This window comes from Pogoniulus pusillus, chromosome 21 (genome assembly GCF_015220805.1).
Source record: "Pogoniulus pusillus isolate bPogPus1 chromosome 21, bPogPus1.pri, whole genome shotgun sequence".
In the NCBI taxonomy this organism is placed as follows: Eukaryota; Metazoa; Chordata; class Aves; order Piciformes; family Lybiidae; genus Pogoniulus; species Pogoniulus pusillus.
In genome coordinates this window covers 23,086,276-23,108,581 of record NC_087284.1, presented here as the reverse complement: position 1 = coordinate 23,108,581, position 22,306 = coordinate 23,086,276, and the positions used below count along the sequence as shown (strand labels likewise).

The following is a 22,306-nucleotide window of genomic DNA, read 5'->3' as shown; positions in this document are numbered from 1 at the left end:
CTGGGCCCAGGAGCACCGTGGACATCTCTTGCCCGTGACGGCCCAGGCTGGCAGAGGTCCAGTGCCCATGGAGCACTGAACGTGGCAGTGGAAAGGGGAAGTGTGCCCAGAGTGGACTTTCCCAGCAGGGCACCTGGGGCTGGGAAGAAAACCTTCTGGTGGGTGGCAGCGGTGGCAGGAGGGCAGCAAGCCCACGTGAAGGGACACCTGTGGGGGCAGGCTGAGCAGAAGGCTTCCCACAGCCAGCTCCAGCAGGTGGCATCTTGCGTGGGGACAGCTCCTCAGCCCTGAGAAGCAGCCAGAACCACAGCACTGAACCATAGAATCAGTCAGGGCTGGAAGGGAGCACAAGGAGCAGCCAGTGCCAACCCCCTGCCATGCCCAGGGACACCCTACCCTAGAGCAGGCTGCACACAGCCTCAGCCAGCCTGGCCTCAAACACCTCCAGCCATGGGGCCTCAACCACCTCCCTGGGCAACCCCTGCCAGCCTCTCACCACTCTCCTGCTCAACAACTTCCTCCTCACCTCCACTCTCACTCTCCTCACCTCCAGCTCTGCTCCATTCCCCCCACTCCTGACACTCCCTCACAGCCTCCACAGTCCCTCCCCAGCTCTCTTGGAGCCCCCTGCAGACCCTGCAAGGCCACCAGAAGGTGCCCTGGGAGCCTCCTCTGCTGCAGCCTGCACAGCCCCAACTCTTTCAGGCTGTGCTCACAGCAGAGCTGCTGCAGCCTCTGATCCTGAAGGTCTCTCCCAGCCCAGCCCATGCTGTGGGTGAGCGCTCAGCGCCCAGGGTAGCAGAAGGCTTCCCTCGGAGCAGCAGGCTGGTCCCTAGCAGATGAGATCAGAGCTCTGCAGCAGCTCTGCCACCAGCTCTGCTTTGTGCTGGCCCCGGGAGCCTTCCCCGCGGCTCCCACTGGTACCACCCACTGGTTCCTGTCGGGCATTCCCCAGGGGCAGCTGTGGGAGCAGTGCGAGCTGAGGGCTGCGGCGGGCACAGAGCCTGCTGCCAGCCAGGCCCCTGAAAGGGGAACCCTTCCTGCTGTGCAGCAGGATGTGGTGAGCTGGCACCAGGCTCGGCGCGGCACAGGAGGGGTCTGGCTCTGCTTGGCCCTTCTGTGTGCTCCTCCTGTTTGCCTTCTGCTCTGCAGTGCCCTGGCAGTGGGAGCTCCTGCCCACCAGCAGCAGCTCCCCATGCCAGGGCTCGGGTGGGCACCTGCCTGCCCACACCAGGGCTCCTGCCTGCAGCAGGAGCAGCAGTGCTGGGGGGCTCCACACTTGGCTGTGGGGCATTTGGCACATGTCTGGCAGCCCTTGCAGCTGCTGCAGATCTCTGCTGGCCGGCAGCAGGCACAGCAGCGTGGCCCTGCTGCTCCCCTGCCAGCTCAGACACCGCTCTCTTGGTGCCACAGGGGCAGCGGGCAGGGCCTGGGGGACTGCACAGCAGGGGAGCTGACAGCCTGGGGGGCCTCAGCCTCCCAAGATGTGAACCCAAGAGGCTGATGGGGGCTGGAAGACTGCTCTGCTCCAGCTGCCCCTGCTCGGGCTGGGGGCAATCTTCTCTTCAGAGGCCCCTTCCAAACCCCTGCCACTGGAAGCCAGCACCACAGAACCATGGAACTGCTCAGGTGCCCTCTGATCACCCAGGCCAGACACCAGCCCAGCCCCACCATGCCCATCACGGAATCAGCCAGGTTACGAGAGAGCTCCAAGCTCCTCCAGCCCAACCTAGCACCCAGCCCTGCCCAACCAACCAGACCATGGCACTGAGTGCCCCAGCCAGGCTTGGCTTCAACACCTCCAGCCATGGCCACTCCATCCCCCCTGGGCAGCCCATTCCAGTGCCAATCACTCTGTGCAGAACTTCCTCCTGACACCAAACCCAGGTGCCATGGCCACAGGTTTCTGGAGCACCTCCAGGGATGAGGATTCCAGCAGCTCCCTGAGCAGCCTGGGCCATTCCCTGAACATTCCTGCAGCCAAGCAGTTTCTCCTTGTGCCCAACCCTCAGCTCTGGCCATGCTGCCACTCTTCAGCTCCTCAGCAGCCCAAGGAAACCTAACTCTGGGGTGAGCCTCTGAGGGTGGCACCAGCACCGTGCCACCCATGGGGATGCCTCCTCCTAGGGTGCCCTTCCCTCTGCTGTCCACAGTCACTGCCCTTGGCTTTCCCAGCAGCCAGGGGGACCAGTGTGGACATTGGTTCCCCTGTGCTCTGGCAGGCCCTTTGCTTCAGCTGCCATGCCAGGGCAGCCTGCCCAGGGAGCTGCTGGCCTCCAGCCCTGCAGGAGCTCAAGAAACCTGTGGCCATGGCAGCTGGAGCCAGGGTTTGGTGGCCACGGTGGTGCTGGGTGAGGGCTGGCCTGGGTGGTGTCAGAGGGCTTCTCCAGACCTAGTTGGTGGTTCTGTGGCTGAGCCCAGGCTGCAGAGGAACTGGGAACAGAGGCAGGGGTGGGGGGAAATGTTCTCCCCAACTCCTGGGCCTGATTTTGCTCAGAAGAGAAAAATGGCCAAATACAGACAAAGCTGAGCCAGGAAAGAGCTTCAGCTGCTGCCACCAGCCCCCCCAGGCGAGGAGAGCCCCCCCGGCTGCAGCACTGCTCACTCCTCCTGAGCGCTGCAGGCACCAGCACTGGGCTGAGCTCCTGGAACCAGCCAGGAAAGCTCCTCTGGCAGAGCTGCTCCTGGAGGGACTCTCTCCTGCACTCAGAGCTGGGTGGGTGGGCTGGAGAAGCTCTCCCAGACCCCCCAGAGCCCAGCCAGCACCCAGCACCCCCATGGCCTCGACCCCTGTGCCAAGGGCCATGGCCACATGTCCCCTGAGCTCCTGCAGGGCTGGTGGCTCCTAGAGAAGAGCAGGGCCCAAACCCAGCTTGAGTGCAGGCAGGTGCTGAAGCTCAGGGGCAGTGAATGGCAGGGGGGGACACACAGCAGAGCTCTGAGCCCAGCACCAGAGGCGCACCTAGCTGGCAGGACACCAACGATTGGGCACTGCCCTGCTGCAGGCACAGGGATGCTGCAGCTCCAAGCAGGACGTATGCAATGGGTTGGAAGGGACCTTCAAGATCAGGCAGATCCAGACCACCTCCCACGAGCACAGCTTGCTCAAGGCCTCATCCAGTCTGGCCTCGAGCACCTCCAGGGAGAGGGCATCCCAGCCCCCCATGGCAGCCTGTGCCAGTGCCTCACCCTGTGCTCACCACAGAGCACTGGCAGGTGGGTGAGGACACCCCAGTGCTGGTTCTGCACCACACTGACTGCCCCAGGAGCAGGCTGTCCTGACACAGCTCCACCCAGCTGGGCTGGGAAGGTTTGCTCCCGGTGCTGGTGGCATGGAGCTGCACTGCAGCTGGGCCGGGGGGGAAGCCACCAGCTGGCTGCCACTGGGTGCTCTGTGGAGCAGGGCACAGAGCTGTGGAGACCACCACGTCTGGGCAGCTGCTGGAGCCCAGGGCTGCTGCAGCTGCCTGCAGTGAGCCTCTTGGCTCAGAGTTCTGGCAGGACACTCCTGGTTCAGCGGTGCCCCTGCCAGGGGGCTGCAGACGTGGCCAAACGCCTGCTCCTGCTCCCCCCAGCTGAGCTGCAGGAGGCCTCCTTGGGCAGTGCCAACACAGCAACCAGCAGCAGCTCAGTGGGAGGCAGAACCCTTCTGCAGATCCCTTGCAGCCCAACCCCTTCTATGATCTCCAAGGTCCCTCCCAAACCCTTCTCTACCTTCAAGGGCCCTTCCATCCCAGCCCATTCTGTGGTTCTATGCCAAAAGCACCTCTGTGGCAGGAGCAGCTAGCAGCAATGGTCAGCTCCTGCTGGGGTCCCTGGGGACACAATAAGGCTCTGCAGGCTGTGACCTGGGGACACAAGAAGGCTCTGCAGGCTGGGGACCTGGGGACACAAGAAGGCTCTGCAGGCTGGGGACCTGGGGACACAAGAAGGCTCTCCAGGCTGGGGACCTGGGGACACAAGAAGGCTCTCCAGGCTGGGGACCTGGGGACACGGAGGACATTCCAGTGGAGAGCAGCAGGTTGGAGTGTGAGGGGGGCTGGGCTGCGGCAGCTGCGGGTTGTTTGTTCCAGCAGCACCGTGCTGCCCAGCTGACATCAGAGCAGCCTTTATCTGCAGCAGCTCCCGCACATCGAAGCCATTCCTGCATTCCACAGGCTGGGAGAGGAAGTCGTTAGGAAGAGTGGAAACCTGGCAGTGGATGGGATGGAAACCTCTGTGTGTGCTGGGCAGAGCAGGATGAAAACAGCAGGAGGAAAAGGTGGCTACAGAAAGCAAACCCAGCAGGGAGAGGGCAGAAGCATGGCACAGCCCAGTCTGGAGGGCACCTCTGGGACCATCTGCCCCAACCTCCTGCAACAGGCAGGGACCTCTCAGCAAGATTCATCTGCTCAAGGGCTCATCCAGCCTGGCCCTGAACACCCCCAGGTAGGAGGCAGCCACAGCCTCCCTGGGCAGCCTGTGCCAAGATCATCCCTTTGGCTCTTGAGGACAACATGGCTGGAGACAGTTGGCTAAGGAATTCAGTTTGGCCTCCAGTGGCTAAGCCAAGTGGAATCCTCTAGCCCAGGAGACAGACTGAACAGAACCACAGACTGGCTCAAGCTGGGAGGGACTTCAGACATCTGCTCCAGCCTCCCCACCATGCCCAGGGACCTGCCAAGCTAGGCTCAGCTGCTCAAGACCTACAACACCCAGGCAGGAGGCAGCCACAGCCTCCCTGGGCAGCCTGTGCCAGGCTCTCAGCAGCCTCACCCTGCACAGCTTCTGCCTCAGCTCCACTCTCAGCCTGCTCTGCCTCAGCTCCAAACCATTGCCCTTGGCCTGGCTCAGAGCCCCTCAGCACAAGTCCCTCTGCAGCCTTCCTGCAGGAGCCCTTCAGGCCCTGGCAGCAGCTCTGAGGTGCCCCTGGAGCCTTCTCCTCTGCAGGCTGCACCCCCCCAGCTCCCTCAGCCTGTGCCCACAGCAGAGCTGCTCCAGCCCTGCCAGCATCTCTGTGGCCTATTCTGGTCTCTCTCTGCAGCAGCTCTGTGCCCTCCTGCTGCTGCTGGGGACAGCAGGCTTGGAGGTGAGGGCTGAGCAGAGCAGAGCCAAGGGGCACAATGCCCTCTCCTGCCCTCACTCCCCTGGCTGCAGCCCAGCAGGGGTTGCCCCTGGGCAGGTGAGCAGGATCCAGCAAGTTCCCTGCCCCCAGCTGTGGCTCTGAAGGCTGGACCTGAGCCCTCTTGGATGCTCTCCCTCCTAACCTACACCTTCCTGCCAGCTGCAGATCCTCTTTTCTTACCAACTCACCAAACAAATGCCCCAAAATTGCTTCCTTTCCCCCTCTTATTTCTTTCTTTTCCCCTGGCCAAGACACAGAGCAAACCTGTGCAGGTGCTGGGCAGACTCCGCTGCCACCTGCCGCGGCCTCACCCTGCGTCGCTCTGCTTTAGCTCTTTGTGCCCCAGGCAGCTGCCAGGAGGAAATCACTTTGCTGTGGGGGCTTGGGGGTCCCAGAGAACACAGCTCACAGCTGGAGCACGACTCGGGGCTGGGCTTTCAGTGCTGTGCCTGGGGCCTGCGTCGCCTCTGCTGCGGTGCCTTCAGCTGCCCGCCCTGGGGCCTCCTGTCTGAGCCGCGCATGGGAGGCTGCAGCTGGCTGGCAGCAGCTGCTGGGGGCAGGGGGGGAGAGGCAAAAGTGGCAGTGAGGGAGGCTGTCAGGGAGGGAGGCAGAGAGGGAGGCGGAGAGGGAGGCTGATCCCTGCTCACCCCTGCAGCTGGGGACTCCCAAAAAGGGGCTGAGAAATGGCTGGGCTGAGATTGGAGCTGCTGGGGAGGGGAAGCTGGAGCCTGCCTGAGCTCTAGAGCTGAATATCTTTAGCAATGATCTGGGCCAGGGGACTGAGTGCAGCAGCAGTGAGTTTGCAGCTGGCACCAAGCTAGGAGCAGCTGTGGAGCTGTTGGAGGGTAGCAGAGCCCTGCAGAGGGACTTGGCCAGGCTGCATTGGTGGGCAGAGGCCAATGGGATGAGACTGAACAAGGCCAAGGGCAGGTTCTGCACTTTGGCCACAGCAACCCCAAGCAGCACTGCAGGCTGGGGCCAGAGTGGCTGAGAGCAGCCAGGCAGAGAGGGAGCTGGGGGTGCTGGCAGAGAGAAGCTGCAGAGGAGGCACTTTGTGCCATGGTCTGGTTGGTTGGGCAGGGCTGGGTGATAGGTTGGGCTGGAGGAGCCTGGAGGTCTCTGCTTGACTCTGTGACTCATCAGCAGAGTGGCAGCAGGAAGAAGAGTTAGGAGGAACCAGAGGAGCTTTGAAGATAAGGAAGCAATGGCAAAAGAGCAGCAAAAGAGAGCCCCAAAGAGTAACAGAACCAATGCTCAGGGCAGTGCAAACAGCCCCCGTGACCCCCCCAGCCCTGAGAAGACTCAGATAAAGAATGAAAACAGCAGCAGTACAAATTTCTTGCTCTGGAGACTTTTGTCCACTGCCTCTGGCTGCTGCCCTATGCCAAGTGCTGCTCAAAGCCTTTCTGTGCCCTGCTGGGTGAGCCGAGCTGCTGCAGGTGCCCACTGGGCATGAGAGAGGAGAGCATCAGAAAGAGGTGAGCTTCAGAAATGCCCATCCCTGGGCAGGTGAGAGGGGTTCTCTGGGCTGGCAGAGGCCACCGGGGCTGCCCTTTCTGCCAGTCGAGAGCTGCTTGGCACAGCATCTCCTGAGGGAGGCTCGCTGGCACGGGCAGCGCAGCACAGCCGCCTGCTGGGGCCTCTCCCACCCTTCCCCTCCCTTTCATTCCGAATCTTTCTGATGGTGTTTTTGCCCCTAGCCCTGCCAGAGGCCGCTCCTGGGGTAAATCAGAGGCACCTCTGGGCTCCCTGGTGCCCGCTGCTGCCTTCCGCCGCCTGCTTCCTGCCCTATCTGCAGCCGCAGCAGATAGAGAGGAGCTGCAGGGAGCCAGGCTGCAGCCGGGCGGGGGCTCGCCAGGAGCCCACCCAGCCCAGCAGGGAGTTCCTGCCCAGCCGAGCACAGGCGGCAGCAGAGACCCCGCAGCTGCCGGGGCAGGGCAGGCTGTGGGCAGGGGGTGCCAGGGCAGGCTGCGACGCACCCCTGGCACCTCCCACAGCGCCTGGCTCATTTGGTGCCACTCAGCACTGCCAATGCTGAAGGTATTTGGGTATAAAGCCTCAATTCCTCCTCTCTGCACCCCAAGAGTCAGATCTTTACCCCCCTCTTCTCCTGGCTCTGCAGCCCAGGTTTGCTGTAGAGCAGCTCCCACAGCCTCTGCTCTGCAGGGTTGGGTTGCTGACAGCAGCCCTGTGGAGCCCATTCCCCAGATTTCAACTCCTCTCTTGACTGGAATGGGCTGGGCTAGAGGGCAACCCCAGAGCCCACCCAGTGCAGGGACATCCTCCCCTAGAGCAGGCTGCTCTCAGCCCTGCCCAGCCTCACCTTCACCATCTCCAGCCATGGGGCCTCAAACACCTCCCTGGGCCACCTGCTGCAGGGTTCCAGCAGCCTCCTGCTGCACAGCTTCTTCCTCACAGCCACTCTCAGCCTGCTCTGCTCTCGGCCCAAACCACTGCCCTGGGCCTGTCCCTGCAGCCCTTTGGGCACAGTCCCTCTGCAGCCTTCCTGCAGGAGCCCTGCAGGCCCTGGCAGCAGCTCTGAGCTCTGCCTGCAGCCTTCTCCTCCCCATGCTGCCCACCCCCAGCTCCCTCAGCCTGTGCCCAGGGCAGAGCAGAGGGGCAGGGTCCCCTCTCTAGCTCTGCCCATGCTGCTCTGCCTGCAACCCAGGCTGCCCTTGGCCCTCTGTGCTGCCAGTGCCCACTGCTGTACTGCCTTGCTCCAGTGTGCTCTGAGGGATAACCAAGCTGAGCTCTGCCACTCTGAGGCGTCCATCGCAGAATATCTCTGGCTGGAAGAGACCCTCAAGACCCTGGAGGAGCCCTGGGAGACCCTGGGGGAGCCTTTGCAGCAGCAGTGCCCCACCTGGGTGTCCTGTCCCTGCTGGGAGGCAGACTCCTTGCAGGACACCTCTGTTGTGCCCAGGGTGAGGGTCCCCCTGAGGCAGCTCTTGGTTGGCAGTCTGAAGGTGTTCAGCCACCTGCCTGAACTCAGAGTGCTCGGTGCCCCTCGGGGTCCTTGCCCAGCACAAAGCTCCATCCAGCCTGGTCTGGTGCCACCAGCACCTGCCAGCTCCTCCCTCAGGTGTCCTGTGGCAGAGGTTTGGGTGGGTTCCACCATCAGAGAAACCACCAATAGGTTGCCCAGGGAGGTGCAGTCCCCAGCCCTGGGCTGGCTGAGGAGGTCCACATCACTCTTGGCTAAGTGCTGCACAAGGGCAGGGCCTGGCCCTGCAAACTGCTGCCTGGGGCCAGGAGAACCTCCCTGGGGGGCAGAAGAAGCTTCCTGGGGGGGGCAGCAGCTGCAGCCTCCCCACCCTGGCTGTGAAGCACCTCTGCCCTCTTGGAGGCCCTCTCAGTGCCTGGTTTGCAAGCCCAGAGACCACTGCCACCCTCATCTGAGCTCTCCTGGGGCAGGCCCCCAGGGCCCCAGCATTGGTGCTGGGGGAATACCAGAGAGTGGCAGTGCTGCCCCCAGGCTGGGGCACCCTAAGCAAGCGTGGCAGGGCCTGAGCCCTGCAGCGGGGCTGGGAAGCAGCTGGTGGTGCCCTGGAGGTAGGAGGCAGGCCTGGGAGAAAGGAGAGGAGGGTGGAAAGAGCAGTCGGAGGGAAGAGTGAGTCTGGGCAGAGAGCAGCTCCGGGAGCAGAGGGGAAAGGGCTGCGTGTGGGTGTGGGCGTGGGAGTGAGCAGCTGCCTGGCACTGCAGGGCAGAAATGGGGCGAGGCGCAGGGTGGAGGCTGGGGGCAGGACCCTCTGCTGAGCCTGGGAGCGAGTGCCATGCTCTGGGGCCAAGGAGGAGCAAGGAAGCAGCTCCAGAGCTCCTCAGAGCCCTCAGGCACTCTCATAAACAGGGTGAGAAAGGAGGGGGAGCAAAAAGGGGAAGGGGGGAAGAAAGGGCTGTAACAGAAGGGGGAGGAAGAGGAGGGGGTGAGCACTCTGAACAAGCACAGCCAGCACCACCTGAAGCTGGAGATGCCCAAGCTCTCTGCTAGGTGAAGGAGCAGGCACAGCTCTGCTCCCTGGGCAGCCGCACCCCTGCCACTGGGGATCCCCAGCAGGGACCCCCAGCCCGGCCAGCTGGGCTCTGCCTCCTGCTGCACCTCCAAGGAGGCACAAAGCTGCTGGAAGGAGCAGACCCTGCTGTGGTGGGCGTGGGGGTCCTGCAGCAGGAGCCCCTTGCAGCCCAGCTCAGAGGGGCTGGCCTGAGGGCACCGCTCCAGCACCAGGGCTGAGGGCTCAGCAGGTCTGAGCACAGCAGCCTGGGCACCTGAGCCGTGGCTGCAGACCAGCAGGGGTCTGGGCCTGGGGCACCAGGCCAGAGCAGCTCAGACTTTCCATCAGCAAAACTCCTCCTTTGCTCCCAGAGCTGCAGGGCTTGGCCAGGGGGAGGCAGGGAAAGGCTGTCCCAGGCCAGGCTGCAGGCTGGGAAAGGCTGGAGGCAGGGAAAGGCTGCCCCAGGCCAGGGTGCAAGCAGGGAAAGGCTGGAGGCAGGGAAAGGCTGTCCCAGGCCATCCTGGAGCACAGAGGCTTGCTGGGCTTGGCAGACTCCTGTGTGCTGTCCCTGGGACAGCTAAGACTGCTGGAAGCATCTCTCAGGAGGCTTTTGCAGGCAGAGCTGTGGCAAGAGCAGGCTAAATTTGGTGCCTTCAGGGCCAGCTGCTTTCACCCTGGGCTGACATGGATGCAGGAGGAGCAGGCAGAGCCCTGGGCAGCAGCAGGCAGAGGCTCAGGCCAGGCTGGCTGTGCCTCTGGAGCTGCTGTGCACACAAAGCCTCTCCCCCCAGCACATCTGGTCTGGGGGCAGACAGGAGCTGCTGGCTGGAGCTGCAGCCTGCCCCCAGCCCCCCCCAGGGCCAGCAGCCAGAGCTCAGCTTACAGCAGCTCTGGCTCCTGCTGGGGGCTGGAGCTGCCAGCAGGCTGTGGCTGGCACCAGCTGGGCTTGGCAGGCTCCTGGCACCCTCTGGCCACACCTCACCTGCAGGTCTGCCACTTACTGGGGGGCTTCAAGCCCCAGCTTCCCTTTTCCTGGAGTTCTGTCAGGGGGAAAGGAAAGCTGCTGGGCAGCCCCAGCTGTGCCGAGCCCAGCCCCAGAACAAAGGCTCCTTGTCCTGCAGGAGGTGGTGGGGAGGAGGAGGGCCTGGTCCTTTCTGCTAGCCACAGACCGAGCGTGGGACACCTCCCTCCAGGCCCTGTGTGCTTCCAGCTCCCTGCACTAGGATTCATGGATCCAACCCAGGCCAGAGCAGGGGAAAGCTCCTCCTGAAGCTGCCTAAGTAGAGAGGAGGAGGCTGGATGGATCCACAGAGCTTCAGCCAGGAGATGCCTGCCAGCTGCTGGGTTGCCAGGCAGGGCTCTGCAGAGCAGCTTCTTCCCCAGGGGCTGCAACCCTGTCCCACTGCCTGCATCAGCAGCTCAGGAGCTGGCACCAGTACCCAGGCACAACCCGAGGCAGCTGAGGTCTTCCTCAGCTTCAACACCCAAGCACAGCCTGAGGGAAGAGTCCTCCAGGATGCTGCTTTGCTCCCAGTAAGGATCTGCTCGTGAGGTTCCATAGAAACCTCAGGGGCTGACCCAGATGATCTCCAGAGGTCCCTTCCAGCCCCTGCTGTCCTCTGCCCCTGGATCTGCCCTGCCCCAGCACAGCTGAGGGGTGACCTGCTGGGGAGCAGCTCCATGGAGAAGGACCTTGGAGCCCTGCTGGGCAGAAAGTTCTCCAGGGGACAGCCTTGTGGCCAAGAGGATCTGTGGTCTCCTGGGTTGCAGCAAGAAGAGTGTGGCCAGAAGGTTGAGGGAGGTTCTTCTCCTCCTCCCCCCTGCCCTGGTAGAGACCACATCTGGAGCTGTGCCCAGTTCTGGGCTCCCCAGCTCAAGAGAGGCAGGAACCTGCTGTCGAGAGCCCAGGGGAGGCTACCAGGAAGCTGAAACCCTAACATGTTCTCTTAGGTCCATCAAGGCTGAAAGAGGCCTCCAGGTTCATCCAGTCCAACCTCCTACCCAGCACCTCCATGGCCCCTGGACCTCAGAATGGTTAAAGTTGGATCATGGAATTATGGAGGATGGGAACAACCTCAAAGATCATCAGCCCCAACCTTCCACCCAGCACCTCCATGGCCACAGACCATGGAATCATCAAGGCTGGAAGAGGCCTCTAAGGTCATCAGCTCCAACCTTCTACCCAGCAGCTTATGCCCACCAGAGCAGGTGTGATAGCAGCAGATGGTGCTGGGTTGATGGCTCAAGTCAATGATCTTAGAGGCCTTCTTCCAGCCCAACAGCTCTGTGGTGCTGTGATAACTTCTGGTGTGTCTCAGCCCCCAGGTCTGGACATGGCTCTTGGGCCTGGCTTACTGAGACCTTGCTGCTTGCAGGAGCAGCCAGTGCAGGCAGCCCTGTGCCCAGAGATGTGCTGAGCAGAGCTGGGAGCTGCCAGCCAGGAGAAGCTGCTCAGCCCTGCCCATCATGCCACTCCCCACCATGGGGAGGAACCATTCTCCTACAGCCACCCAAACCCCAGCGTGCTCTGAGGCAGGGCACTGAGCTGTCTGCAGGCTCTCCCTGAAGAGCAACCCCACTCAGACAGTCCTTGGCACCAGTTGGTGCCACCCTCCAAGCAGAGCCAGTGGCAGGGAGCTCAGCTGCTGCAGGGTGAGGTGAGGGCATCCACACACAGCCCAGCTTGGCCCTTTCACTGGCTCTGACTCCTTCAGCTTCAGGAGCCAGAGCCTCACAAGTCCATCCCAGCATCTCACCCGCCAGCGGGGCAGGGGCAGCACAGGCACAGAAGGGAAAGCCAAGACCATGGCAAGGATGGGAGAGTCCCAGATGGCAGCAGGCTGAGAAGTGACAGTGCAAGGCTCATGGAACGGGTTGGGTTGGGAGAGACCTTGGAGCTCATCCAGTCCCAGTCCCCTGCCACGGGCAGGGTCACCTTCTACTAGCCCAGGTTGCTCCAGGCCTCATCCAGCCTGGCCTTGAACGGCTCCAGGGTGGGAGGAGGTGAGATGAGAGGTGAGCTGTGAAGGCAGCACAGCTCCTGGTCCTGCAGCCAGCTGTGTGCTCACCACCCTCCTTTGATGCTTAGATGGCATCCACAGATGGCACAGGCTTGGAAGGGATCCTCAGAGGCCACCTTGGCCAGCCCCCAGCGTGGCTCCATCACCTCACATGGAATTAAGGAGGCACTCACTGTGTGGAGAGAACCGAGGCACAAGTCCACAAGTTCCACCAGGCTGTCCCTGGACCCTTTCCCCACCAGGCTGTCCCTGGAGCCTCTCCCTCCACCAGGTTGTCCCTGGATCCTTTCCCCACCAGGCTGTCCCTGGAGCCTTTCCCCACGGGATGCAGAAGGAGGAGGGGTAGTGGAGCCGACTGACAGAGCAGAGGGTTGAAGGCAAACCTAGGCTGTGGAGCACTTACCATCATCCAGGTACATCTGGTCCAACTCCTCGGGCTCTCTCTTGATGGTTACAGGGATTGGGGCCAGGCTATGATTACTTCCCTCGTGCCCCTCTGGCACTGCCAGTGCGTGGCTGGGTGGAGCCTCCCTCCTCTGAACCTTCGGCAGGAGCTGCTGCTGGTGACCCGTTACGGAGGAGCAGTGAGCTGGGCTGCAGGGCTGCAGAGAGGTTGGCTCTCGGGCGAGAGGTGGAACTGGAGAAGAGGGACTGCTGGGGCAGAGTGTTTGCTGGTGGCCCAGGGGACAGCTACTGCTCACTCGGTGACTCACCTGCGGCTGCAGCATGCCGTGAGACGCCTGCTCGGGGGGGCTCGGCTGTGCCACCAGAGGCCTTGGCACTTCCTGGATGGTGGCGACGCCTCCAGCGGGCTGCTGAAGTCCGAGGTGGCCGTGGCCAGGGCTGGGGCCACACTTGTAGGGGGAGGAGGAGGAGAGGTCGTGCAGCTCGGGGCTGGAGCTGGGTGCGGGCGGCAGCAGGGAGCTGCGCTGCTGGCAGGGCACGAAGCTGCCCACCAGGCACGGCCCGGGCTCGGGGGGCAGCAGCAGCTGCTGGCCGTAGTAGGGCTTGGAGAGAGGGCTTAAGCCTTGGCTCATTGGTCCACAGGGCACCGCGGGCTCGTAGTCATCCGTGGGCTCGGTTTTGATGATGGGAACTGGGGAGGGAGAAAGCGCAAAGCCGGTGAGGGGAGCCCGGCGGAGCCGCGGGAGCTGAGCCCTGCCTCGGGCACCCCCAGCAGGCCTCTCTGTGCCCTGGGCCTGCTGCTCCCACCCCAGAGAAGCCAAAGTCATCAAGCCCCCTGCACCAGGAGCGAGTCGGCAGCGAGCCCCAGCCGGTGCCAGCTCTGAGGAGGCCTTTGTTTGCCCAGGCCCTCTGCTCCGTGCCCAGTGCCACACAGAGCTGCTGGCGGGAGCGGAGCTGCGCTGGGAGCTCTGCGCCCAAGGCCCTCCGCGGGCCTGGGGCAACCACAGCAGCGACTTCCACTTGCATCCATCTCCTGCACTGCCACAGCTGCTGCTGGCCCGGGCCCGGCGGCAGCCACAAAGCCCCAGGGGCTGCGGTGGCCAAGGAGCAACCAGCTGCGAGCAACCTCCTGAGGCAGTGGCTCCACTGACTCGGGCGTGGCTCTGCTGCCCCTCCGCTGCCAGGGCACTGAGCTGGCATCGTCAGAAGGCTGCGGCCAGCTCGGCACCGCTCCACATGCACAGCATCTTCGAATGGGCTGGAAGGGACCTTCAGGGTCTTGGAATGGGCTGGGTAGGAAGGGACCTTACAGGTCACAGAGACCCTTCCTCAAGCCAAGATGCTCTCTTCATATTGCCCTTCCCTCCCAAACCATAGTGCTGGCTGCCATGCCAGGCTGCCCCTTCAGCTGCACTGGCTGCTGTGCCAGGCTGCCCCAGGCATGCTCAGCCCCTGGGCTCCACTCATGATCTCACCTAGCTGAGCACCAACTCCTGAGCAGCTCTTTGCTGGCAGCAGCCCCAGGGCTACAAATCAAAGCTTCTGACTCAGAGCAAGGCTGTGACATCACACTGAGGGGGGGACAATGGACCCTCTGCGGGGGGGCTGGAGAGGACCCTCTGTGGGGGGGGCTGGCTTCAGTTCCAGCTCGGGGGAGGGGATTTCCTGGCATGCCACCTGCACAGACCCAGGCTGGGCAGCCTCTGCAGGGCAGTGGGACAGCCACAGACCCACCTCAGCCTCCTCACCTCTCCCCTGCTTGCTTTCTTCCTTCCACAAGAGCAAACCAAACCCTCCCCCTCTTTTTTCTTCCCTACTTGGCCCCAAGGGTCCTCAGGAAAAAGTCCACTTCAGTTGCACCAAAGCAACAGACAACATCTGCAGTTGGTGAACACCCTCCTACAAGGCTGCCTGGCATTCAGGTGGCACGAGTGACTCCACTGTGACCTCACTGTCGCCAGCCTCAGCTTCCAGTGATACCTGGCACACACCTTCCTGAGCACCTCCTGCCCATGGAGGCTTTGCAGAAAGCCCTCTGACTGCCACCCACATCTCTACCACTGCTCAGGAGCCTGCAGCAGGATGTGTGCCCTGCAAAGTGCAGGAGGAGCAGCAGGAGCATCCCCCCCAGCACCTCCAGCTCACCCTGTGGTGGCACTTCAGGGTCACTCGAATGCACAAGGGGAACACCAAGCCCAGGCTGAGGGTTGGCAGCAGCTTAGCAGGGAGTGGGCACAATTGGTCAGCTTGTGCTGGGGCACTTCAGCTCCCCAGAGCACAGAGTCCTGGTCCCAGCAGCTCTCTGCTACCCAGGCACAACAAACCCCAAAAGTCACAGAATCATAAATGGGTTGGGTTGGAAGGGACCTCCAGAGCCTACCCAGCCCCACCCCCTGCCCTCAGCAGGGACATGCTCCACTAGAGCAGGTTGAACAGCTCCAGGGATGGAGCCTCCACCACCTCCCTGGGCAACCTGCTGCGGTGCTCCAGCAGCCTCACAGCAAAGAACTTCCTCCTAATGGCCAATCTAAACCCACCCTGCTCTAGTGTAGAACCACTGCTCCTCATCCTGTGCCAACAGCTCTCTGCCACGCAGGCAAGGGAGACCCCAGCAGTCCTTGTGCAAACAGCTCTCTGCCACCAAAGCAGGAGGACAAAGGCCTGCAGAGAGTTGGCTGAGCAGCAGGAGGGTAGTCCTCAGCATCACCAACAGTGTGGGCAGCAGGATAAGGGAGGTTCTTCTGCTCATTGCTGCCTGCAGCTGCCTGCAGGGAGGCTGTAGCCAGGTGGGGTTGGGCTCTGCTGCCAGGCAGCCAGGGACAGAAGAGAGGGACAGAGGCTGAAGCTGTGCCAGGGCAGGTTGAGGCTGGATGTTAGGAGGAGTGCCAATCTCTGTTGGCAGAGAGAGTGATTGGCACTGGAATGGGCTGCCCAGGGAGGTGGTGGAGTTGCCATGCCTGGAGGTGTTGGAGCCAAGCCTGGCTGGGGCACTTAGTGCCATGGTCTGGTGGTTAGACAGGGCTGGGTGGGTATAGATTACCTGGATGAGCTCAGAGGTCCCTTCCAACCTGTCTGACTCTGATTGTGTAAATCTGCTCCCCACTGCCCCTTTCCAGTGCCAGCTGTGCCCCCAGAGGCTGCCCAGAGCCTCCTCCCCCAGCACTCCTCCCCTCTCTCCTGTCTGCTCGCAGCCAGCAGGCAGAGGGCTGGTTACCGTTGGCAGGGAGGTAGGTGAAGAGCTGGTACTGGCTCCTCTTCCTCTTCCCGTTGCAGACATAGAAGTTGACCTGGACAGGGCTGCTGATCCTCTGGCTGCGGAAGGGAGGGATCTCCACCACCAGGGAGTTCTGCAGGGCCAAGAGCACAGCAGCAGCTCAGGGCAGGGCTGAGGCAGCACTGCAGCAGCTGCACCTCAGCGGTGGCCTTGTGGACAAGGGCCTCCTCCCAGCACCCCCAGGGACCCCAGAAGGAAGGAGTTGCCACAACCAAGGTCTTTGCCAAGCCACTAGCCCTCACCTCTGGGCAGCACACACAGGCTGGGCACAGACAAGGCTCTCCCTGGGAGCACCAAAGTGTGGGCTCTGAGAAAGCTCAGCTCCAGCGCAGCCCCAGGACCTCTCCCCCTGGCACAAGCATCTTGGAAAGCAGAACCAGGACAGACAGAGGGGCACTGAGATACCTCCACTGCTACCCAACACCTCAGGTATCTGCTAGCATGCAGGCTGCAGGGCATGGAGATCTCCCACTGCCAGCAAGCAGAGGGTTAAGAGGTGCCCTAGGGACAGCAGCTGGCACAGCTGCACGGTGCCAGCAGCTGTGGCCATCAGAGCCTGCCTGAGCACTCTGTGCAAGAGCAAAAGGCAGTGCCCATCCTGGCCTGCACTCAGCTGAGCTCCTCGACTGCTGGCCTGCCCCCCTCCAGCAGCTCTGCAGCCCCCAGGCTGCAGAGGCAGAACAGGGGCCCTGGCTCCAGCCCCCCAGCCTTGGCCGAGACCCCTCCCCCAGCTCGGGGCTGCTCTGCTGGGAGGGACTCAGCTCCTCCGCTGGAGGAAGAGCCAAGGACCAGGCTGAGCAGCAGCCTGGGAGCAGAGGGGAGAGGCGACCCAGCGAGCCAGAGGCGCAGCAGGCAGGGCTGGCCCCCTGGCCGTGCCAGCAGGCTTTCCACACCGCCTCTCCTGCTCCCCGGGACAGCTTCCAGCCCAGGCTGCCTGCCCCACGCTCCCACCAGAGAGGGGAGGCCTCAGCACTTGCTCTGTGTCAGCGAGGACAGACAGTGCCAGGGCCTTGGAAGCTCTTCAGCAGCAGTGCTGGAGGAGCCCAGCCCCATTTTTCATCCCGAGGCTGACATTCCTCAGGCAGACTTACTGGCTTGCACAGCTCCCTGTCGGTTTTGGCTTCCATCTCCCACACGTGGTGACCATCTAAGAGACAGAAGAAACAGCAGCTCAGGTCCTGGGCTTTTTCCTCCCCTCCTCTCCCAGGCCTACAAAAGAGTAACTCCTGAGAAAAGCCCCTCTGAGACATCTGCCTCTGTGGTGAGACACTGCAGGCTCAGGGAGCCTGTGGCTGCCCCCTCCCTGGAGGTGTCCAAGGCCAGGACACCTGCAGCACCCTGGGCTAGGGGGGAGGTGGCCCTGCCCATGGCAGGGGGGTGGCACTGGATGGTCTTGAAGGTCCCTTCCAACCCCTTCTATGATTCCATGACCCTGAAGGTCCCTTCCAAATCATTCTATACCCTGAAGGTCCCTTCCAACCCATCCCTATCAATCCACCTATGACCCTCTGCAGGGGCACTGCCTGCTCCAGCTGGAGCTGTCCCCACTGATGCAGGGTTGGACAAGATGACCCCTGAAGGTCCCTGCCAACCCAACACACCTGTGCCTCTATGGAAAGCAGCTCTCCAGCAGCCTTGTCCCCAAGGCTTGGCATAGAAGAGACCTCAGAGGTGCCAGAACCAGAGTGGGTTTAGGATGGAAGGGACTGGCAAGATCACAGGAGGGGTTGGGTTGGAAGGGACCTTCAAGACCACTCGGTTCCAACCCCCCTGCCACAGGCAGGGACATCTCCCACCAGCGCAGGGGCTGGAGGCTTTGGACACCTCCAGGGAGGGGACATCCAAGACCTCCTTCCCAACCAAACCCATCCCCCGGGTTCTCCTGTGCCCAGAGTGGCCAACCCCAGGGCTTTTCCCCTTCCTGCTGGCTTCCAAACTCAGCAGCAATCAGAGCACAAATGCCACCACACAAAGTTTCCATTCTGCAGGCCTGGAAAAGCACCAAGGTGGTGAAAGGCCACAGGCTGGGCCCCGTGGAGCTGCACAAGTGGCACCACTGTCAGCTGCCAGCCACCTGAGACTTGCTGTGCCCCCTCCCTGGGTGCCTATGGTGGCAGCAGGGCAGGCAAAGGCAGAGATGGAGCTGCTGGGAACCTCCTCACCTGCACCTGGGGCCTGCCTTGCAAACAGAGCTCTGGGCAAGGGGGAAAAAGAGAGGAGAAAGTGAATGCCCTTTTTCTTTGCCTCTGCTGGCACGGGCAGGAGCTGGAGGTGGTGCAGGGCAGCTGCTGATTTATGAGCACTGTCTGTAAATAAGATCTCTGTGTGCAGCTGTCCCAGGGGGGCAGGAAGGCTGCAGGAGCTGCCCCTGCCACTGCTGGGGAGGCCAAAACCCAACCCAAACCCTCCTCTTGGCAATGTATGGAAGGGGGCAGCACAAAAACTCTGCTCAGCCCTCACCTCCCAGCCTGCCTCCAGCTCTGCTACCCCCAGCAGCAGCAGGAGGGCACAGAGCTGCTGGAGAGAGGCCAGAGGAGGCCACCAAGGTGGTGGCAGGGCTGGAGCAGCTCTGCTGTGAGCACAGGCTGAGGGAGCTGGGAGGGTGCAGCCTGCAGAGGAGAAGGCTCCAGGGACACCTCAGAGCTGCTGCCAGGGCCTGAAGGGCTCCTGCAGGAAGGCTGCAGAGGGACTTGTGCTGAGGGGCTCTGAGCCAGGCCAAGGGCAATGGTTTGGAGCTGAGGCAGAGCAGGCTGAGAGTGGAGCTGAGGCAGAAGCTGTGCAGGGTGAGGCTGCTGAGAGCCTGGCACAGGCTGCCCAGGGAGGCTGTGGCTGCCTCCTGCCTGGGGGTGTTGCAGGCCAGGCTGGATGAGGCCTTGGGCAGCTGAGTGCAGCTGAGAGGTCCCTGCCCGTGGCAGGAGGTCGGAGGGGCTGAGCTCTGAGCTCCCCTCCAGGCTGAGCTATTGTCTGGTTGTATGACTGAGCCCAGCCTGGCACTGGGCAGCTGCAGCTCAGCACTCACCAGACCTAACCCTGGGGAAAAGGGGAACAAAAAAAAAGAGAAGGCTTGCAGTGGTCCTGCCACGTTCTGCCGGGGTGGGGGAGAGGAGGAGCAGCCAGACCATGCTCAAGCCTCCTTAATGATGTCTCCTGCGAGCGCCAGCAGCGAGCCAGACTGCCGCGGAGCACTGGCAGCCGCCCCACGATTCATCCAACAGATGCTGTCAGGAGTGAGAAAAACCCAACCTGATTCAGCTCCAGCCAGCCAGCACCCATCCCCTGCCTGGGACCCGACCCCCGGCCTCTGCCCCTGGAGCCCTTCCTGCCCTCCCCACCCCTCCGGGGCAGGCGTTCGGTGTGGAGGAGCAGAGCCAGGAGTGCCCCTCCGCAGCCGGGAGGAGCCTCTGCCGGGCCAGGGCTCGCTGGGGGCTGTCTGGGAGCCCAGACTGGTGCTCACCCTGGGCTGGGTCTGCCTCTCTAAGTGGATTAGCAGAACCTCAGGGCTCTGGGGCTTCTTTTCTTTACTTTCTCTCTTTCTTTCCCTTTTCAGCTGTTTAATTTCTGCTCTGCAAGATGAATGATCTGGATTTAGGTTTCTGGGTTTTATTTCCTGCTGATCCTTCAATAAAAAATCCCAACCAGCTCCACCTCCAGCTAAGCTCTCTCTCACTTCAGTCCTCGCCTGCTCCTCAGCCACTCACCCTGACAAAAAAAGGTCCAGAAATAGCAGAATCTCCAGCAGCAGGAGAAGAAAAACCCAGAGCCGCGGCTCGGCGCTTGGCAGCGGAGCCAGAACAATCAAGGGTTTCACTCCAGAGGAAGCCCCTTGAGACTGTCCAGACCGTGGCTGCTGGGGCGAGGGGAAGAGAGGGAAGCAGGGAACAGACAAGGCATTAACAGCTCCCAGTGACATTCCACTCAACGCAAACACGGGCAGGAAAAGTTGTTATGGAGCAACAGACACCAAAAAGCAGCAGCAAAAAAAAAAAGCCAATTCCTCACATTACGTCTGGAGAACCAAGAGGGAAATCTCAACGCCCACGGCCCCGGGCGCGGCTCCAGCAGGGAAACCTTAGAGCCCTACGTCAGCCTGCCCTGTAAACATGTTTTGCAGGGCTCCGCACCTCGGACCGCGCCGCGAACAGACAGGGCAGGAGGCAAGCCGCGGGCAGCGCCCGGAGCCCTCCGCGGGGCAGCGCGGAGCCCCCGCGCCCGGCAGCGGGCGGGATGCCGGCGGCCCCCTGCGCCCTGGCCGCAGAGCCTGCGGGCTGCAGCCGCACACAAGTTTCCATTGTCCTGCTGCCACATCTGCAGCAGCAGCAGCAGCACCCAAGACAACTCCCCCTGGCCGCCCGCCCAGCGCCGCTGCACGGCAGAGCTTCCGTGCGGGCCCCGACGGCGATCGCCGCCCGGGCGGGAGCAGGGCCGCGGTGGCGATGCCGGAGGGGCGCACCGGGGCGGGCGGCAGGGCACAAGGCTGCTCCCAAGCTCCTCTCGCATCCCCCCTTTGCTTTCAGCAGCAGAGGGAAGGGTCCAAAGCCCGCGGAGAGAGGGAGCATGGCTGCAGCTGGGCGGGAGGCTCCTGCCGGGGAGGGTGCAAGGGCTGCGGAGCCTCCGTGCGGGCACAGGCTGCCGGGGCGGCTGCGGCTGCCGCACCCCTGGAGGTGTCCAGGGCCAGGCTGGATGGGGACTTGAGCAGCCTGCGCCGGTGGAGGTGTCCCTGCCCGTGGCAGGGGCTGGCACTGGGTGAGCTTTAAGTTCCCACTCGTTGGCTCTGTGACCACGCAGCTGCAATCCCCTGCCGTGGGCAGCGACACGTCCCCTAGCCCGGGCTGCCCACGGCCTCATCCAGCCTGGCCTTGCACACCGCCAGGGATGCAGAACCCACAGCCTCCCCGGGCAGCCCGTGCCAGTGTCTCCCCACCCCTACAGCTGACCTGGCAAAGCCAAGGCCAAGCCTGGCAAGGTACCAAGGCCAAACCTGGGCACCTGTGCCATGGGCTGGAAGAAGGCCCCCTGACTGCCTCCTGCTCCGAAGAGGCAGGAGGGTGACAGTGACTCTCCCTGCATCCCTGAGGCTGTCTGCACTGCCAGGTGGCCACCAGCAGTGCCACCAGCTGAAGACACCATCTGGGACTAGCAGCCTGGCATCGCCAGCCCCATCCCTGCTGTCCACAGCCACCCCTGCTCTGGCTGCACTCCACCAGCAGCCTCTGGGGTCACATCCTGCTGCTGTGACCCCGGGAGCACCTGGGTTAGCTGGTGCTGGGCACACCACGAGCCCTCCCTGGCAGCTGGGCTGGGGCTCCTCTCTGCAGAGGGCAGGCAGCAGCCATGGGGCAAATGTGCCTGGGAGGCTGCTGCCAGCAGCCAGGCCACAGGAAGCTGCACAGAGTCCAGGAGTAAAAATACCCCAATCCATCAGGGAATTCCCTGCAGCCTGACTCACTGCATGGCTTCCCCACCACGCCCAGCTCCAGCATCTCCACAGGAAAGGGCCCTGTGGAGGCCTCTTCCAGCACAACAAAGGCAGCTGAGGGGCAGCTGGGAGCCTGGGGCAGTGCTGGCACTGCAGACTGGCACAGGGGCTGTGTTTCCTCCTGAGGCAGCCAACACCAAGAGCTTTAGGGACCTCCCCAGAAGGGGTTGCTGTTGTCTTCTCCAGCAGGATGGGACAGACCCCTCAGGGGCTCCAGGGCTGAGTTCGCAAGGGGCAATGGTTCGAAACTGGAGCAGGATAGGTTTAGGCTGCTCTTTGGAGAGGGCAGGAGAGGGCATTGTGCCCCTCGGCTCTGCTCTGCTCAGACCTCACCTCCAAGCCTGCCTCCAGCTCTGCTGTCTCCACAGCAAGAGGAGGGCACAGAGCTGCTGGAGAGAGGCCAGAGGAGGCTGCAAAGACGATGGCAGGGCTGGAGCTGAGGGAGCTGGGAGGGTGTGGCCTGCAGAGGAGAAGGCTCCAGGGGCAGCTCAGAGCTGCTGCCAGTGCCTGAAGGGGTCCTGCAAGAAGGTGGAGGCTCCATCCCTGCAGACACTCAAGGTCAGACTGGATATGGCCCTGGCAGCCTTCCTGAGCTGGAGGTGTCCCTGCTGAGTGCAGGACAAGCTGACCTCAGAGGGTCCCTTCCAGCCTGATGCACTCTGTGAGGCTGCAACCTGCAGGTGTCCCTCAGAGCTCCACAACCTGCCAAGAGTCAAAGCCTGGCCAGAGCCTTCCTTACAGACCAGCAGTGGAGCACAGAGATGCAGCAGCACCTCCCAGACCTGGCAGCCCAGGAGGGGAAACATCTGAGCACCACTGCAGCCTTGCCAATGTGAGGTGCCCACGCTGGGAGTGTTCCTGGCACAGTCACACATGGCACTGTCTGGGTTGGAAGAAGCCTCTGAGACCACCCAGTCCAACCACCACCTGCACCACCATGGCCACCAAACCATGTCCCAAAGAGCCATGTCCATGACCTCCAAGATCACCCAGTCCAACCATCAACCCAGCACCACCATGGCCACCAAACCCTGTCCC

General features: G+C 62.7%; 1 protein-coding gene across 6 annotated transcripts in view; it reads right to left on the bottom strand.

Annotated features, from left to right (window-relative positions):
- NFATC1 (nuclear factor of activated T cells 1) overlaps positions 1-22,306 on the bottom strand; it is a 60,736-nt gene that overhangs the window by 3,922 nt on the left and 34,508 nt on the right. For 3 of the 6 annotated variants that reach the window (XM_064161248.1, XM_064161250.1, XM_064161249.1), the window contains exons 7-9: positions 16,884-16,939; positions 15,733-15,865; positions 12,517-13,209 (exon numbers count right to left, since the gene is read on the bottom strand). In XM_064161248.1, the coding sequence (XP_064017318.1) occupies positions 12,517-13,209; positions 15,733-15,865; positions 16,884-16,939 (882 nt within the window). The remainder of the gene's footprint in view (positions 1-12,516; positions 13,210-15,732; positions 15,866-16,883; positions 16,940-22,306) is intronic. The other 3 variants (XM_064161251.1, XM_064161252.1, XM_064161253.1) reach the window with 3 other exon arrangements.